Source organism: Triturus cristatus, chromosome 7, assembly GCF_964204655.1.
Source record: "Triturus cristatus chromosome 7, aTriCri1.1, whole genome shotgun sequence".
In the NCBI taxonomy this organism is placed as follows: Eukaryota; Metazoa; Chordata; class Amphibia; order Caudata; family Salamandridae; genus Triturus; species Triturus cristatus.
In genome coordinates, this window is record NC_140590.1 from 18,236,355 (window position 1) to 18,256,787 (window position 20,433).

At 49.4% G+C, this 20,433-nt stretch overlaps 1 protein-coding gene across 2 annotated transcripts in view; it reads left to right on the top strand.

Moving 5' to 3' along the window:
* The window catches only part of LOC146808699 (uncharacterized), a 322,738-nt gene that overhangs the window by 252,292 nt on the left and 50,013 nt on the right, over nt 1-20,433 (top strand). For both annotated transcript variants that reach the window (XM_085615513.1, XM_085615514.1), the window contains exons 3-4: nt 5,739-6,266; nt 18,926-19,009. In XM_085615513.1, the coding sequence (XP_085471639.1) occupies nt 5,739-6,266; nt 18,926-19,009 (612 nt within the window). The remainder of the gene's footprint in view (nt 1-5,738; nt 6,267-18,925; nt 19,010-20,433) is intronic.

Genomic DNA, 20,433 nt, shown 5'->3' on the forward strand with positions numbered 1-20,433 from the left:
GTAGCACTGCAGGCAGTGCTGGTTCAGGAACAGTGGATTACTAGAGCTTCAGGAGTAAAGGTAGCACAGCAGGCAGTGCTGGGTCAGGAACAGGGAATTACTAAAGCTTCAGGAGTCAAGGTAGCACTGCAGGCAGTGCTGGTTCAGGAACAGGGAATTACTAAAGTCCAGGAGTCAAGGTAGCACTGCAGGCGGTGCTGGTTCAGGAACAGGGGATTACTGAAGCTTCAGGAGTCAAGGTAGCACAGCAGGCAGTGCTGGTTCAGGAACAGGGAATTACTATAGCTTCAGGATTCAAGGTAGCACTGCAGGCAGTGCTGATTCAGGAACAGGGAATTACTAAAGCTTCAGGAGTCAAGGTAGCACTGCAGGCAGTGCTGGTTCAGGAACAGGGAATTACTATAGCTTCAGGATTCAAGGTAGCACTGCAGGCAGTGCTGGTTCAGGAACAGGGAATAACTAAAGCTTCAGGAGTCAAGGTAGCACTGCAGACAGCGCTGGTTCAGGAACAGGGAATTACTAAAGCTCAGGAGTCAAGGTAGCACTGCAGGCAGTGCTGGTTCAGGAACAGGGAATTACTAAAGCTTCAGGAGTCAAGGTAGCACTGCAGGCAGTGCTGGTTCAGGAAGAGGGAATTACTAAAGCTTCAGGAGTCAAGGTAGCACTGCAGGCAGTGCTAGTTCAGGAACAGGGAATTACTAAAGCTTCAGGAGTCAAGGTAGCACTGGAGGCAGTGCTGGTTCAGGAACAGGGAATTACTAAAGCTCAGGAGTAAAGGTAGCACTGCAGGCAGTGCTGGTTCAGTAACAGGGAATTACTAAAGCTTCAGGAGTCAAGGTAGCACTGCAGACAGTGCTGGTTCAGGAACAGGGAATTACTAAAGCTTCAGGAGTCAAGGTAGCACTGCAGGCAGAGCTGGTTCAGGAACAGGGAATTACTAAAGCTTCAGGAGTCAAGGTAGCACTGCAGGCAGTGCTAGTTCAGGAACAGGGAATTACTAAAGCTTCAGGATTCAAGGTAGCACTGCAGGCAGTGCTGGTTCAGGAACAGGGAATTACTAAAGCTTCAGGAGTCAAGGTAGCACTGCAGGCGGTGCGGGTTCAGGAACAGGGAATTACTAAAGCTTCAGGAGTCAAGGTAGCACTGCAGGCAGTGCTGGTTCAGGAACAGGGAATTACTAAAGCTTCTGGAGTCGAGGTAGCACTGCAGGCAGTGCTGGTTCAGGAACAGGGAATTACTAAAGCTTCAGGAGTCAAGGTAGCACTGCAGGCAGTGCTGGTTCAGGAACAGGGAATTACTAAAGCTTCAGGAGTCAAGGTAGCACTGCAGGCAGTGCTAGTTCAGGAACAGGGAATTACTGAAGCTTCATAAGTCAAGGTAGCACTGCAGGCAGTGCTGGTTCAGGAACAGGGAATTACTAAAGCTTCAGGATTCAAGGTAGCACTGCAGGCAGTGCTGGTTCAGGAACAGGGAATTACTAAAGCTTCAGTAGTCAAGGTAGCACTGCAGGCAGTGCTGGTTCAGGAACAGGGAATTACTAAAGCTTCAGGAGTCAAGGTAGCACTGCAGGCAGTGCTGGTTAAGGAACAGGGAACTACTAAAGCTTCTGGAGTCGAGGTAGCACTGCAGGCAGTGCTGGGTCAGGAACAGGGAATTACTAAAGCTTCTGGAGTCAAGGTAGCACTGCAGGCAGTGCTGGTTCAGGAACAGGGAATTACTAAAGCTTCACGAGTCAAGGTAGCACTGCAGGCAGTGCTGGTTCAGGAACAGGGAATTACTAAAGCTTCAGGAGTCAAGGTAGCACTGCAGACAGTGCTGGTTCAGGAACAGGGAATTACTAAAGCTCAGGAGTCAAGGTAGCACTGCAGGCAGTGCTGGTTCAGGAACAGGGAATTACTAAAGCTTTAGGAGTCAAGGTAGCACTGCAGGCACTGCTGGTTCAGGAACAGGGAATTACTAAAGCTCAGGAGTCAAGGTAGCACTGCAGGCAGTGCTGGTTCAGGAACAGAGAATTACTAAAGCTTCAGGAGTCAAGGTAGCACTGCAGGCAGTGCTGGTTCAGGAACAGTGAATTACTAAAGCTTCAGGAGTCAAGGTAGCACTGCAGGCAGTGCTGGTTCAGGAACAGTGAATTACTAAAGCTTCAGGAGTCAAGGTAGCACTGCAGGCAGTGCTGGGTCAGGAACAGGGGATTACTAAAGTCCAGGAGTCAAGATAGCACTGCAGGCAGTGCTGGGTCAGGAACAGGGAATTATTAAAGCTTCAGGAGTCAAGGTAGCACTGCAGGCAGTGCTGGTTCAGGAACAGGGAATTACTAAAGCTTCAGGAGTCAAGGTAGCACTGCAGGCATTGCTAATTCAGGCACAAGAAATAGCTATATCTCAGGAATCAAGGAACAAGGATTAACTATAGCTCAGTAATCAAGGAATATCAAAAGCTCAGGGAGCACTGGAAACAAGGATCGGTCTCACCAGTACACAGCTACAATGACCAACCTTGGCCTGAAGGGAGCTGGGGCTTAAAAGAGCTCACAGTAATCACATGCATCAGGTGTGAGCAGGCTAGCAGCAGCCAGCCACAGGTGAGCTAAATTCCTCCAGCCATCCTTGGCCTGCAGGGGTGGAGACAAAGCTGTGAGCAGGGAATTCTAGGTAATGGAGTTTCAGGCATGAGCAGGATGGCTTCCACAAAACCCGGCATGGATTGGGAATGGATGTCAATTCCCAAATAGTGTCCAAATGTTTGCAAGTCAGTATGTACAAGAAGGTGAGGGTCTGGAAGCTTATTAGAACACTAGAGAGTCCAACAGTTCAGCCCCCTGGTGGTGAACATTAGAACGCAGGGAGCAAGTCGTGACACTCCGGTCCTCACATTTGGCTGTGGCTACAGTGCGGAGAGTGAGATTGTCAAGGACTGGCGGACGGTCCTTTTCCTTTTTTAATTTGTTTGTATGTAATTCTCTTCCAGTGCACCTGAGGCAAGAAACTTCGGAACCTGCTTTCAGGACGGGGTTAAAAACTTGGATATTCACTTTGTAACCTGGCTGTTGGATTAGCACCGGGACACCCCTAGGAGCGTCTGTGTGCTTTCTAAATCTGTTTTCATCATCATCATCGGGTCTTCCCAGGGCTATATGAAACTCTTCAGTAAAAACAAACCACCCCAACTCCATATGGACTGCCCCAACGCTTCTCCAATTTGGGAAAGAGTTGAAGACACACACTTATGTAGCGAACACGACCTCACACTGCATTAACCGTCCACCACCCGGACACCTCTCCTATCGTTCATTGCCATTATGCTTACTTTTTACCCTCTACAGTAACCTGCTTTGTTTTGGCTAAGTTGTCACTATTGAAAACCATATAACAACACACATACATATGGCCCAACACCTGGTCTGGATGATTAAGGTCTAAAATCATCACGAGTTATGTTTGGGGTTGCAATCCCACGAAAGAGGATCCTTCTTTGGTGCACAAACCGTTCCAAAATATCCTGGCCTTCCACACATACAATGCAAAGACCTTTTGGAACCTTGGCCACAATCCGGCCTGAACTGGAAGTATACTAGCGGAGTCACTTATTGCAGATAAAGTTGTCATTACTGCCATCCTAAGTTCCACTCTCTCTCAAAGGCTATTCTTTCTGTTTTCAGTGCTCTTTCATTTTTTCTCTGATTCTCTTCTCACTTTCTCTGTTTTTCCACCCTTTCTCTCTATTTCTCCTCACTCTCTCTTTTTTCTTCCCGGACCCATTCCTCCTGTCTCTCCCTCTGGGTCAGCTAGTCTTAGCTTCTCCCCCTGAAACTCTCTGGCTTTCTCATCTTCCTCGGCCTTAGCTTTCAGAAGTACCAACTGCAATCTCGGGGTCACTGCTAGACTCAAGCCTCCCAGGCGGTTTACTCCTGGAATTGGGGATAGTGGCACCCTAACATATTGAGGGGGTATACACACCTGAGATATTCTAGAAACTAAAGGCGGCGAGTGTCTTGGTGAAACTCTGTACAATGCATTAGGGGACACACCCTGCATGTGTCTGGGATAGATCTGTGCTGAGGGGATCCTAGATCCTGTGTATCAACAGCGCTCTCTTCCTGGATTCCTTCCATGATTCCCTCCCCAGAGTCAGCTACAGCCTCCTCCATTTCACCCAGTATCTTAAACTGGTCCCTAATGAAATTAGAAAGGACCTCTCTGCCCCTACTCCTGGGAATCCTCCATCGTCTGTTCCTACATAAACTCTTCATGTGATCTACGGACATGGTGCTGAGGTAAATTCCCAAATTTGTTTTCTCCGTTGTGTGTCTCCTTTGTGCGCAGAAGAAAAAAACTGGACTTATTGCAGCACTGATGCAGATTGGAAATGGGCAATGCCACATCTGTATCATGGCTCCTAGAAGCTAGGCCCCCAACCACTTGCCACCAATTGCAAAATCCCTTTCCAGAGGTTCAATTCTTTTAAGGTTGTGAAACTGAACCCAATGCTGTTCATAGGGAAATTCTATATTCAGCCAAGGATACATCTTCAGAAGTGTGTGCTGGTCATGTATCTGGTCAACGGCTGTGACTGCGCTTCCTGGTCTTTTCTCTTATTTTTATTTTTTTCTGTTGTTGTTATCTATTTTAATCGGTCTCTAATTCATCTTCCTCTGTGTCCCACTTCCTCTGCATGGGGGAAAATGTCTTAAGGCATTTATATGCAATGTCTCTAGGTTGTGTGTCATCCTCTGTGTGAGCACACAGGGCTGACACACCTAGCATTTTAAAGAATGTGACGATTCAAATGTTTCACTGTAGAGGCTGACAAATGATTTAGCTGGCCTCCTGACTGTGCGCATGCTGGTGGCTCTGCTTCCAAACCTCAAAAGGCTATAGTTTATCCGTTTGTTTGTGCTGTTCCAGACTTTATCACAGATGTCTTCTCCAGGTGCAGTGGGATCAGTAGACTGAAGCAACCAATGACAGTGTGTGGAATGGGGGTTGGGCAGCCACTCACATGGAGGAGGCAAGGTGCAGCCAATCAGGCCATGGGGTCCTTCCGTTGTTTGAAGACACAGGTCTGGTACGCTTGGGCCTTCTCAGTTCTCCAACAGCGTGTATGGCCCATCGTCTTAGAAGAGAGTCAGCCAAGTCTGCGGCCCTCTCTACATTGACGTGCAGCGTTCCAAGCATGAACAGGTGAAGGCTGGATAAGCTGCAATGGCAGCTTGCATCCAAGTTGGAGTAAATGTTCTTCATCTGATCCCTCAAATTTAAAGATACCCAGTACCTTTTGGGCGGGTGTGAATGAATTCAAAGTGTTTTTCTTTTCAAGGTGCTGCATCTACATAGCAGCTGGTTTCAGGGGAAATCTACTCTTGGTTTCTGTTTGTCAGTTCTGAGCGTCCAAGCCCACAGGACAAGCACAGGATGTGGGAAGGGGCGGACAGTTTCTCTTCACTGCAAGGATCAGTGCATGGGAGACGCAAGTAGAAGTGGAGAGAGAAAGCTCTGGCTGCTGCTAGCCCTACAGAGCACGCTATAGATACAGGTGGACCTCAAACCATGCCCGCCCCCTCACATGCCTCCATGCAACCTATTCTTACCTACGCAGCCTTAGCCGATGCAATGCTCTTTCAATAACCTTGTCCTTTTGAGAAGCTGCATCTGCATGTTGGACATAGATGTTTTGCTCTCCTTTGACCTCACACAGTTCTCTTAGATTTCCTAACTTTAACTTTTCTTTCCTCTTTCTAGCTCTACTGAGTTTTGGGATTCAAGAATCTGCAGCTCATGTACACATCACCCTGGTCCCGCAGACACCCTTAGTGGGAGGAGATGTCCTCTTGTCTGTTTCCTTGCGTGAGCCTTTTCAGAGTTTGACCTGGTACAGAGCGCCAGGACATGCCACAATTCAAGTCAACGTGATCCTGATGTACAAGCTAGAAACTTCAAAAAAGCCAACCATTGGACCAATGAATACCTCATCCTTTGGACCTTTAAATAAGACTAACATTAGACCTATACATAAGCCAAACTATGGCCCTATACATAAGCCAGACCATGGAACTATACATAAGCCAAACTATGGCCCTATACATAAGCCAAACCATGGACCTATAAATGATGCATCCCTTGGACCCAAGCACACTGGCAGAGAAACAATGCTGCAGAATGGATCCCTGCGGATTACCAACCTCAGACCAAGTGATGTGGGAGATTACACAGTGAAGATGATGACACCTTCAGGTCCAGTGCAGAGCACCATGCGCCTGATGGTCTTTGGTCAGTGTTTATGGAAGCTTTACCAACCCGGCCCCTGCTTCTGAGCTCTTTCTGCATGAATACTGTACTATATTATACTCAAATTCTCACCCTCTTTGATACTCATTGACACACCACTGCTCCCTCACACTCATAAGTCTACACACCGGCTCCTCTGTAATGGACATTGACACACCTGCTCCTCTGTGACGGACATTGACACACCTCTGCTCCTCTCACAAGTCTACACACCTGCACCTCTGTGATGGACATTGACACACCTCTGCTCCTCTCACAAGTTAACACCTGCTCCTCTGTGAGGGACATTGACACACCTCTGCTCCTCTCACACTCACAAGTCTACATGCCTGCTCCTCTGTGATGGACATTGACACACCTCTGCTCTTCTCACAAGTCTACACACCTGCTCCTCTGTGATGGACATTGACACACCTCTGCTCCTCTCACAAGTCTACACACCTGCTCCTTTGTGATGGACATTGACACACCTCTGCTCCTCTCACAAGTCTACACACCTGCACCTCTGTGATTGACATTGACACACCTCTGCTCTTCTCACAAGCCTACACACCTGCTCCTCTGTGATGGACATTGACACACCTCTGCTCCTCTCACAAGTCTACACACCTGCTCCTCTGTGATGGACATTGACACGCCTCGGCTCCTCTCACAAGTCTACACACCTGCTCCTCTGTGATGCACCATGACATACCTCTTCTCCCTCACACTCATAAGTCTACACACCTGCTACTCTATGATGGACATTGACACACCACTGCTCCCTCACACTCATAATTCTACACACCTGCTCCTCTGTGATGGACATTGGCACACCTCTGCTCCTGTCACAAGTCTACATACCTGCACCTTTGTGATGGACGTTTACACACCTCTGCTGCTCTCACAAGTCGACACACCTGCATCTCTGTGATGCACATTGACACACCTCTCCTCCTCTCACAAGTCTACACACCTGCTCCTCTCTGATGCACCATAACATACCTCTCCTTCTCTTGCACTCACAAGTCTACACACCTGCGGCTCGGTGATGCACCATGACACACCTCTGCTCCTCTCACACATCTACACACCTGCTCCTCTGTGATGGACATTTACACACCTCTCCTCCTCTCACAAGTCAACACACCTGCTCCTCTCTGATGCACCATAACATACCTCTCCTTCTCTTGCACTCACAAGTCTACACACCTGCGGCTCGGTGATGAACCATGACACATCTCTGCTCCTCTCACACATCTACACACCTGCTCCTCTGTGATGGACATTTACACACCTCTGCTCCTCTCACAAGTCTACACACCTGCTCCTCTGTGATGGACATTGACACACCTCTGCTCTTCTCACAAGTCTACACACCTGCTCCTCTGTGATGGACATTGACACACCTCTGCTCTTCTCACAAGTCTACACACCTGCTCCTCTCTGATGGACATTGACACACCTCTGCTCCTCTCACAAGTCTACATACCTGCACCATTGTGATGGACATTTACACACCTCGGCTGCTCTCACAAGTCTACACACCTGCATCTCTGTGATGCGCATTGACACACCTCTGCTGCTCTCACAAGCCTACACACCTGCTCCTCTGTGATGCACCATGACACACCTCTTCTCCCTCACATTCATAAGTCTACACACATGCTTCTCTATGATGGACATTGACACACCACTGCTCCCTCACACTCATAAGTCTACACACATGCTCCTCTGTGATGCACCATGACACACCTCTTCTCCCTCACATTCATAAGTCTACAAACATGCTACTCTATGATGGACATTGACAGACCACTGCTCCCTCACACTCATAAGCCTAAAACCCTGCTCCTCTGTGATGGATATTTACACACCTCTGCTCCTCTCGCAAGTCTAAACACCTGCTTCTCTATGATGAACATTGACACACCTCGGCTCCTCTCACAAGTCTACACACCTGCTCCTCTGTGATGAACATTGACACACCACTGCTCCCTCACACTCATAATTCTACACACCTGCTCCGCTGTGATGGACGTTGGCACACCCCTGATCCTGTCACAAGTCTACATACCTGCACCTTTGTGATGGACATTGACACACCTCTGCTCCTCTCACACATCTACACACCTACACCTCTGTGATGGACAAGGTGACCCTTGACCCGGTCACTCCACTCCGCACGGCCCCCGTGTGCCCAGATTCTGCTGCTGCTGCCTTCTTGGCCTCTCTTGCTGCCGCCTCTCCTGAAGGCCCCTGCTCTCCAGGCTTGCCCAGGCTTGCCCTCGCTCTCCCGCTCCGTCTTCCCGCTCTTACCACCCCCCCTTTCGCTCCCCGCCGCTGCTCTCCTGCGGCCCCGCCCCCTTCTCTTGGCACACGCTCCCCATTCGCCGCCCCGCTCCCGCCTCCCAGCTGCTCCTCCCTCCCACTTCGCCATATATGGCAGGGACCGCGCGTACGCGCAGCGGCCACGCGCAGCGGATGCGCCGATGGCGTGCCAAAGGCAAGACCGTCTACGCCTGTCCACGCCTGGACCGCGCCCAGCGCCAGAACCCCTGGACCCTGCCGGAGCCAGCCAACCCGACAGAGATACGACGCCGCCACCCTCCACGCACTCAACACCGGCCGACAGCCAGCCTGCTACCAAGCCAACCCGAAACGCACCCACGGAGCATTCACCTGCCACGCCTGCAACTTCACCTGCACCCGATCCTGCACCGCACCCACCAAGCCAGGTTCCAGCAACGACCACCTCAAGTGCATCTTGCTCAACACCCGCTCCATCCACAGGCACGCCGTCGAACTCTGAAACCTTCTCGACACAACATCACCAGACGTCGCCTTCCTCACAGAAACATGGATGAACGTCTCCTCAGCTCCCGACATCGCCATAGCCATCCCGGATGGCTACAAGATCGCCCGGAAGGACCGCGTCAACCAAGTCGGAGGAGGCATCGCCATCGTCCACAGAAACACCATCCGAATCACGACCAACTCCGACGACACCCTCACCGCCGCCGAACACCTTCACTTCCAGATACACACCGACCTCAAGACCACCCTCAGAGGCACCCTCATCTACAGACCGCCGGGACCACGCATACAATTCAGCAAAGCCATCGCAGACTTCGTCAGCCCGCACGCCCTTACCTTCTCAGACTACATCCTCCTAGGAGACCTCAACTTCCACCTGGAGAACAACAATGACAGCAACACCGCCACCCTGCTGGACAACCTCGCCAACCTCGGACTCAAGCAACTGGTGAACACCCCCACCCACATCGCCAGCTACACGCTTGACCCCATCTTCTCCTCCAGCAAGCACATCTCCTTCAGCCACTCCACCGGACTGCACTGGACAGACCACAGCTGCGTCCACTTCAACTTCAGGAGACCACGACCCACAACCACCCTCAACAGGTTCCACACAGAAGCTGGAGCAAGATCACCGCCGACCAGCTCACCACCTCCCTCAGCCAGAACCCCCCCACCAACACGACGGACCCCAACGAAGCAGCCCGCAACCTCACACAGTGGCTCACCAACTGCGCCGAGGACCTCGCACCACTGAAGAACCCCCCCAGCAGACACGGCAGCAAGAAAGCCTCCTGGATCACCAATGACCTCAAAAACTCCAAGAAAACCTGCCATACCCTCGAGAAAGCCTGGCGCCACGACCAGACTACAGAAAACATGACAGCCCTCAAGAACGCCACCCGCAAACACCACCAACTGATCCGCACCACCAAAAGGACCACATTCAAAGAACGACTGGACAACAACTCCCACAACAGCAAGGAACTCTTCAGCATCGTCAAAGAGCTCTCCAGCCCCAGCGCCTGCAACAACGACATCACACCCTCGCAGGACCTCTGCGACTCACTCGCCTCGTTCTTTCACCGTAAGATTGCCGACATACACAACAGTTTCGGCGCACAGACCGCGCACCCTACCACCGATCCGGCGCCCCCCACCACCACCCTCCGCACCTGGACGACGGTCAGCACCGAAGATACCACCCATACGATGAACACCATCCACTCCGGCTCCCCAACCGACCCCTGCCCACACCACATCTTCAACAAAGCCGACTCCATCATCGCACCCCAACTCAGGAACATCATCAAGAGCTCCTTCGCATCCGCCACCTTCCCAGAGAGTTGGAAACACGCCGAGCTCAGCGCCCTCCTGAAGAAACCCACCGCGGACCCCACGGACCTCAAGAACTTCCGCCCCATCTCGCTCCTCGCCTTTCCGGCCAAAGTCATCGAGAAGATCGTCAAAAAACAACTCTCCGCCTTCCTCGAGACCAACGGATCCCTCGACCCCTCGCAGTCCGGCTTCCGAGCAAACCACAGCACCGAGACCGCCCTCATCGCAGCCTCTGACGACTTCAGGTCCCTGCTCGACAACGGGGAAACAGCTGCCCTCATCCTCCTGGGCCTCTCGGCAGCCTTCGACACCGTATGCCACCGCGCCCTGATACAGCGCCTCAGCAACATCGGAATCCAAGGAAAGGCCTTGGAATGGATCATCTTGTTCCTCGCCGGCAGAACCCAGAGAGTCCGCCTTCTCCCGTTCCGGTCCGTGGCCACCGAAGTCATCTGCGGTGACCCGCAAGGATCCTCGCTCAGCCCCACCCTCTTCAATGTCTACATGAGCCCCCTCGCAGCCATCGCACGCCAACACAACCTCAACATCATCTCCTACGCCGACGACACCCAGCTGATCCTCTCCCTCACCAACGACCCCGCCACAGCCAGAGCCAACCTCCAGGAAGGAATGAAAGACATCGCGGAATGGATGAAGCTCAGCCGGCTGAAACTGAACTCAGATAAGACGGAAGTCCTCATCCTGGCACGACTCCTGGTGGCCCCCTGCCCTGGGCTCAGCTCCAAAGCCAACGGACCATGCTCGCAACCTGGGCTTCATCCTGGACTCCTCCCTCACGATGACCAAGCAAGTCAACGCCGTCTTGTCATCCTGCTTCAACACCCTGCGCATGCTCCGAAATATCTTCCGGTGGATCCCCACCGACACCAGGAAGACGGTCACCCAGGGCCTCGTCACCATCCGACTGGACTACGGAAACACCCTCTATGCTGGAACCACAGCCAAACTACAGAAAAGACTCCAGCGCATACAGAACGCCTCTGCACGTCTTATCCTGGATACCCCCGCTTCAGCCACATCTCTCCCCAGCTGAGAGACCTGCACTGGCTCCCCATCAGCAAGAGGATCACGTTCAGACACCTCAGCCATGCACACAAGGCTCTCCACCACATGGGAGCCACATACCTCAACAACCGCCTCACATTCTACACACCCACCCGCCACCTCCGGTCCGCCAGCCTCGCCCTCGCCACCGTCCCGCGCATCCGCAAGACCACCGCCGGAGGAAGATCCTTCTCCTACCTGGCGGCCAAGACATGGAACTCCCTCCCCACCCACCTACGACTGACCCAGAACCATCTCTCCTTCAGGAAACAGCTCAAGACATGGCTCTTCAAGCAGTAGCGGATCCCCCTCTCCCCAGCGCCTTGAGACCCTACGGGTGAGTAGCGCGCTTTACAAATTCATTGATTGATTGATTGATTGATTGATTGATTGATGGACATTGACTCACCTCTGCTCCTCTCAAAATTCTACACAACTTCTCCTCTATGATGGACATTGACTCACCTCTGCTCCTCTCACAAGTCTAGACAACTGCTCCTCTGTGATGGACATTGACACACCACTGCTCCTCTCACACTCACGTTTACACACCTGCGTTTCTCTGATGGACATTGATACACCTCTGCTCCTTTCACATTCAATTCAATTCTTTATTCGATCTTCCAAAGACAGATCATAAAATGCACACATAGTGACAAACAACATTATAATCAAAACTCATTAAAGGAATTAGTCACATATTCCGTTTAAAATAAGTAAAACCGCAGCCGAAGACAATAATTTGACCGTAGCTAAAGTGCCAGTGCAACTAGACTAAGTCCAGAGTTAGCAGTGAGTATTAGACGTTAGCATTGTTATTAAATATTAAAATTAGTCTTATAAAAAGTAATAAAATTAGCAGCAACACCAGGCACATACCCAGCAATACACAAACAATAAATACAGGGGCTACTAAAGTTATTTGGTATTAAAACAACATGCTCCTTCTCTTTGCTAAAGTGCACTTCAAAAAGCTTGCGACAGAAAAGCACACATCACAGTCATAAGTTGCAAATGATAATACAAAGCCGCTTTGCACTTAGAAACTTTTTATCTGTGCAAGAGCGGTAGTAATCATTTCCTAGTAAATGGAAGACAAAATTGACAAAATAAACCAAAATGCGAAATAGTTTGGCTCGAATGTTCATCACAAGGGCAGGTGGTAATAGTTTCAGGAGAATACTGGCCCAAAGGGAAACCTATCAGCCAGCGAAATGACCCCAACCTCAATCTAGTCTGCAAATTCCTTTCGTAAACATTAGTTACATATAGTAGATATGGAGCAAATGAGGGAGGTACTTAAATAAGGCAGTAATCCCTAACAGAGGATTTGGACACTTCAGATAATTCCCTAGAGGATTCCTTGTGTTCTCAGAAGCTATCCAAAACCCTCTGCCGATCCCCTTTGCTCAAACAGTGAAGCACAATCAAGTTCCGTGAAGCCAGTTTTAATGTATTGGAGTCAAGGAATAGAAAGGCCTCGGGCACAACTTAAACAGCCTCTAATGATAGCCCGGTTGAAATCAGCTTCTTTGTTGGCCCAAATAGAACACCAGGTGACTAAAGGGGCAGCACTTATGGTATCTTGGACATAATCAAGACCTAACTCCAGATGAAGGGAAAAGTGCAGCAATGAGGTGGGAACACCTAAAACTCTATGGCAAAATCTATTCTCCTCAGTCTGCTTAGCCCCAAATACCCATCCCGTATCTTCAAAATCGGAATACATTTACGGTTATAAGTATCTCAAATTGGGGCAAGGGGCTTTATACCGATGGTCATTGCAAGAGAGAAAGTGGTCCCTACAGCTTGTGTCTATCGAGTTATTCTATTTTTTATACAAGTGTTTCACGTGTAATCTTCATCAAATTCCAAACCTAGATAAGGAAAGGAACTAACCGTCTCCAAATGTTTTCCTTCTATATTCAAATTATGGGATTTAGTATTTTTGGGGCCACATATCATAGCGAAGGTTTTTCTTGTAGTCGGCTCCAGACCCAGGTCCTTCATAAAACGAACATAGTTGATTATACGTTTTTTAGACCATTGTCAGTCCTTGCCAAGAGGACTGCGTCGTCCGCTTATAGTAGCGCTGGAACAGCCTTTTTCTCCACTTGAGGAAAGTCAGCCCCAACCGAAACTAAAGTGATCTCCAGATCATTGGTACAAAGGAGAAATAGGATTGGGGGAAGGATGCAACCTAGGCGCACCCCGCCCTTGATGCTGAACGCCACTGAACATTCTGCAGCGTTATCATAACTCTCTGAAACGGAAAGATCGTGATGGAGAAGCCTCAAGAAGGAGACCAGACCCACATCAACTCCCATATTTACTAGGACGTCACGCAACTTGGAGCGGGAAACATAGTCAAACGCACTGGTCAGGTCCATGAATGCCAGATGAGTGGACGCGCCCTTCGCGTATTTGTATTTAGCCACAATAGATGAAGATTGAGGCACTGTTTGATTGTGCCCAGCCCCTTCCTAAACCCATACTGACTGGAGGCCAGAATGTGATTGACATTGGTCCAGTCCAATAGGCGGTCTAGCACAACTCTCCCAATTACCTTGACAGAGGAATCCAAAAGGGATATCGGACGGTAGCATTTAGGATCATGCACGTTTCTTTTTTTAAATACAGGCACTAGAACGGATGACCACTCCCTCACTACAAGCCAAATTAAATACTGAAGTGAGTACCGGGGTCCAGAATACTGGGTCTTCCTTAAATAAATCCAATAGAATACCATCTGGCCCGGAGCCTTCTTACATTTACAATTAACGATTGCTTTTAGGGCATACTGGATTCAACTTTGCTGGGGCATCTACAGCACAAAGTCGGTAGAGTACAGGCCAGCATAATGCGTTGCCCAAGTCTCAGCTGAAATATGGACGGTTACTTTATCGGCTGGTTGGGTGGGAGATAGGACAGACCGTACTGCTTTCCAGAAGGCTTGGGGGTCTTTAGAACGGCAAGCACCCACTATTGATTCCCACTTCTCCTCCTTCAGGGCCGACTTTCTTATTTTGATGGCCTGCTTATACAGTTTCTTGCTTTCCTTAATCCTAGTCAGGTCTCTGGGGTTATGATCAAATGTAGTTGGGGAAAAAGGCTGAGGGTGCCCCAATTTTGCATTAAAGTCCGCCGCCACCAGCTATTTAAGGGGGCAATCCACTCGAGCCTCCCTCCCTCAAGCGTATCAATTAGCCCAAATAGGACTTGAAAGTCACCTTTGGACGAAAGAATATTATTATAAAAGATTACCAAATATAACTTATAACTATCTTTTCAAGTAGAACAAAAAGCCTGCGCCTCCCCATGTTTCTGAAATAACGGTACAGTCGAACCTACGATGTCCACTTCAAACCAGGCCGACAGACTCCCTTTAGCTCTGCCCGATATAGATGGAATAGCGGGCAGGCTAAAACACATAAACCCGTCAAATACAATGTCCTTGCTCTCCCAGGTTTCTGGCATAAACACTATACTGTGAGTCATGATGGAGGATCGCCATTCATCTAATGAGATCTTTGAAGTTAGACCCGCTATGATCCAGCCCAAAAACTTCAAGCATACCTTGTCAATTGGAACGTCATCATAACTTCCGCTCAAGCCGGCCCCCAAAGGGGAGGGTTCTGTGAAGGACCAATGGGCAATTGGACAACAGAAGTGAAACTAACTGGAGCCTCCTCAATATTCGCAATACAGGATCCTACACACATGATCATGGGCATGTTACCGCAAAACTGAGGTTAGAAGGGATCCCACCCTTCTCTATTGATCCTGCAACCATGGGCTGAAACTTCTGTAGGGAAGTGGATGGCATTTGGGCAACAGACACCAAATTGTTAAATGTCCTGTCCACCTCCTGGGAACTGGAGCAGACAAGCTCCTCCCTAAACCGTCAATCAATATCTTCCAGCCCAACCAGTGGGGCAAATCTATTGGTCAATTGGAGTAATGCTAGAGGGAACATCTGGACGACACAGAGGCACGGTGAACAAAACTACCAGGAGTACAGGATTGATTCGCAAGGTGCTGATAAAAAACCCACAAGTGGGACTATCTTACTAGGACTGGTTTTAACCATTCCCATACAGTGTTCCCTTGGACAAACATTGGGTTACAGAAGTTAACCATAATGACGTCTCCGCTGTTTCCATTCCCCCACCCCAATGCCCCGCACCTGTCTTGCCATCAAGATCTCTTTAGGTAAGTCCCAGTTGCCTGAGACGTTGTTTTTCAGCCAATGGGTGGATTTGTTCATTCGACCCCTGGTGGTTTCCATATTGTCTTCTGTGAGCTTAGAGACGTTTGTCAATGCAACGACGTACAGGGCAGATGCTGGGGGAAGGTCTATCCTGGGTAAAGAGGCCTGGTTTGGGGCACAGGTTACCCGTTGTTTCATGTGGATGTGATACAACCTTGCTGTGAACGGGGATAGTAAGTTAAAAATCAGAGGTCAAATACTGAGTACAAATGGAAGTCCTGGAATCTAGCGGCTTCGCCAGTTTGGATTCAATTATTGCTAAACGTTCAAGGACAGGGCGAATCTTGGAATCCAAGAGGTCGCCTAAACATTTGCTCAGTTTGCACCAGGTATTTTCATTAACTGCAACTGAACCCCCAAACAGGTCTTCATCTGCGCCTTAGTACACGAGGCAATTTTGCTGGTAGTGGCAGAGTTTCTAGGCTTGGTCGATTTGGCAGTTTTCTGCCTGCGCTTAGCTCTTGGGTAACTCTCCCCTTCAGAGTCACAAAACTGGTCGCCACCCTCTATGATTGTTGCACAGGGCACAGACTCCCCTCCTGGTGTAATCCCTAAGTAATCTAGGTCGTCACCCACATTATGAACCAGCGCCACAGAACAAATCTGGCCCCTTGGTGCTACAGTTGGGCTTCTTACCACCGGTACAATCTGTGGTGGGGGTAGCTCACAACTGCTCTGGTCACTAGGTATATGAGTGATCTCTTCAGTTGTGAGGGAAAGGCGACACTCTACCAGCCAATTCTCATTTGAAACCATGTCCACAGCCCGGGTTAGGTAGTTGTCAAATGTCGAGCGGGTGCGGGGAGGAGGTATCGTACTGGGGACACTTGGGGCACCCTTTCTCTTGCCCATTCTGGGAGCCTAGTAAAGAAAAAATAAAGCACAATTAGCCACAGCTCTCAAGGCGTCAGTATGAAGAGAAAAAACAGTACCTTGGTCCGTGGTCCATAGTGGCTACAGCCGAGTACAGCAACAGACCTTAGAGGGGTGGCCCAGCCCAGCCTTTTCCGTGCACAGACGGGCACGCCCCTGGCTATGGGAGCCCTCGGTGATTGTTGTAGCACCACCTGGCGCGGTGGCGTGGCGTTGGCGGCTGTGAGCTGCATAGGACTCTGGTCCTTGTGGTCTTGGGCCCCCCCACAGCAGGCAAACGGCAAAACAGGCATTCCCTCACAAGTCTACACACCTGCTTCTCTGTGATGGACATTGACACTCCTCTGCTCCCCTCACAAGTCTACACATCTGCTTCTCTGTGATGGACATTGACACACCTCTGCTACTCTCACAAGTTAACACCTGCTCCTCAGTGAGGGACATTGACTTACCTCTGCTCCTTTCACACTCACAAGTCTACACATTTGTTCCTCTGTGATGCACCGTGACACACCTCTCATTCTCTCACACTCACAAGTCTACACACCTGCATCTCTGTGATGTGCCTTGACAAATCTCCGGTCCTCTCACAAGTCTACAAACCTGCTTTTCTTCGACGGACATTGACACACCTCTGATCCTCTCACACTCACAAATGTACACACCTGTGCCTCTGTGATGCACGGTAACACACCTCTTATTCTCTCACACTCACAAGTCTACAAACCTGATTCTCTGTGATGTACCTTGACTCACCTTTAGTTCTCTCACACTCATAAATGTACACACCTGCTTCTCTGTAATGGACATTGACACACCACTGCTCTCTAACTCTCACAAGTCTACACAACTGCTTATCTGAGATGGACAATGATACACTTCTCCTTCTCCCACACTCAAAAATCTACACACATGCCCCTCTGGGATGCACCTTGACACACCTTTGGTCCTCTCACACTGACACATGTATACACCTGCTACTCTGTGATGCGCCTTGACACACCACTGATCCTTTCACACTGACAAGTATTCAGAGCTACTCCTCTGTAATGTACATCTGACACACCTCTGCTCCTCTCACATTCACAAGTCTACACACCTACTCCTCTGTAATGTACATCTGACACACCTCTGCTCCTCTCACATTCACAAGTCTACACACCTACTCCTCTGTAATGTACATCTGACACACCTCTGCTCCTCTCACATTCACAAGTCTACACACCTACTCCTCTGTAATGTACATCTGACACACCTCTGCTCCTCTCACATTCACAAGTCTACACACCTTCTCCTCTGTGATGCACTGTGACACACCTCTGATTCTACCACACTCACAAGTCTACACACCTAACACACTTCTGTTCCTCTCACACTCACACATCTACACCACTGCTCCTCTCTGACACACATTGACACAGCTGTGCTCCTCTTACACTTTTCTACCTACACTAAGGAGCACATTTTCAACAGAATGGTGGCGTGCGGTGTGACGCCCCAATGGGAACACCGTGCTCCGACATTCTAAAAATGCAGGGATGTGCCATATTCACAATAATATGGCGTAGCCCTGTGTTTGCCCTAGCGCTGGTGCTAAATGTAGCTGTCGAGCACCAACGCAGGCACCCTCGCACCAAAGTGCAAGGGTGCCTGCGTTGCAGGGAATGATTGTTCATGTGCAGGAAAGTGTCCCTTCCTGCACATAAACAATTCCTAATGGCGATTTGTATGTTCTGTGTGTGCTGCAGAATGCAGCACATATAGAAGTTGCAGCTCATCATGACTGACTGATTGTTTATGTGCAGAAAGAGGCGCTTTCCTGCACATGAACGATCACGATCGGCGATTGGCTCTTTCTATGTGTGGGGCACACACAGAATCAGCAAAAGCCTGGAGAAATTAATAATTTCTCCTTGTTACGACAGTTTAAGACCAGGTTTTTCCTGGTCCTATCTTTGGAGCTGCCCCATATTTATGCCAGCCTTGTAAATAGGGGGCAGCGTCAAAACTCAATGGGTGTTGGGGTGGAACGCCCACTGCAACACATATTGCCCGCCCCGTTCACACTAAATGCTGTGTGAATAGGGGCATTTATTTACAAGGTGTGTTGAGCCATGTTAAGTAGCTTGACGCCGCCTTGTAAATAAGGGGTTATCGCCACCAAAACGTCAACATAAGTGATGTTCGGGTGGCGATAAGCCCTTGTGTATATCCATACCTAAGACTGCTACACATCTGCTCCTCGCCCTCTCTTGATCCTGCATCCATTCTCCAGTAACTTCTCGTTCCTTTTCAACAGACAAGCGCCCTTCAGTCAAATCAACGAGTCGACCAAGACTTGACAGGACAATGTCACCGAGTGGCCTGCACGCCGGGGAGAAAGGTATTTTTAATTATTTATTTTTTCTTTTGTTAATTTTAGAGCATGAATGGAAAACATGGCCAGCAGAGGTCTTTTCAAATAACCTGACAAACCAGTAGAATCAGTCCTTCATTTTTTTTAAATAAGTGCAGCTGCCCAAAATATGTTCCAGCAGGCTGCTGCTCACTTCCCTCCTGGAACGCCCACTACCCCAGCTGACACTGCCCACTACCCAGCTGACACTGCCCACTACCCCAGCTGACACTGCCCACTCCTCTTACTGGTGCCGCACACTTACAGCCTGATTGAAAAAGGATACATTTAAACTTTTGTGCATATTTTTAAAAAGAAATTGCATTCACAAACTATGAGCTAATAGTATATTTATGACTGCAAAGACTCCACAGTCGGGGAAGAGAACTCCACACAGAAAAAAATAAGACCGGTAGTTTGTGAGTATAAAAAAACCCCATAAACTTACACACAAGACTAAGGGCCAGATGTGCAACCATATTTTGCGGTTGCAAATGGGAAATCGGCCCATTTGTTACTGAAAAATTGGTCTGCCCCATGTACAAACCCTATTTTCCAAGTCGGTAACCTATTACTGACTCGCAAAATAGGGCTTGTGACTTGTTATTAGAAAGGGAAGGGATGTGCCAATGGCATCCATTCCAAATAGCGAGTCTCACCGAAATGTATGATTGTTTTGCGACCGCGATTGCGGTCGCAAAACACTTGCAATTTATCACCAACTTCAAGTGGGTGGTAAGCCACTCGCAAATGGGAAGAGGTGCCCAGGGGATCCCTTCCCCTGTGTGAGTGTGTGCGATTTTTTTTTTTAAGAGCTGGCAGTGGTCCCACGTTTCATTTCATTTTTCCTTAGAGGAAAACAGGCGTTTTAGGAATTGCAAACAGTGTCTGAGACAATGTTGTAAATTCCTATTTGCGAGTCGCTAATTGTGAGTCGCAAAATGATGCAATTTGCGACTCCAAATGGATAGGGTCGTACATCCGGCCCGAAGTTTACTATTGAGAATCAGCCCCTAATGAACAAGCCCACTCTTCTGAAGGGAGGGCTCAGCTGGGCTGAGGTAAGGAAAATAGATGGTGCAATTGTGCATTTTTTAGCCCAATCTTCATTTATAGTGTCTAAAATCCCAAGGGAGTGGGGGCACAGCCTGGGTGGCCAAGATGGTGGACGTGCTGATTTGAGCTTCCTGCCACCGATCCGGCTTCTGCTGAAGTCCTAGGGGCTGATGCAGCTCCCTCCTCAGAATGGAGTCTCCTGCCCCTGTGAGGAGCCCCCTTGGACCTTCCTTCAACCGTGTGGGGCTATGGAACCAGACAATATTCTTGCAAGTCCTAGAAAGCCCAGACTGAATATTTACGGTCTGCAATGATGTTTTTTTGTCTGGTGCACAGCAGGGGGGCGCGGACCCGCT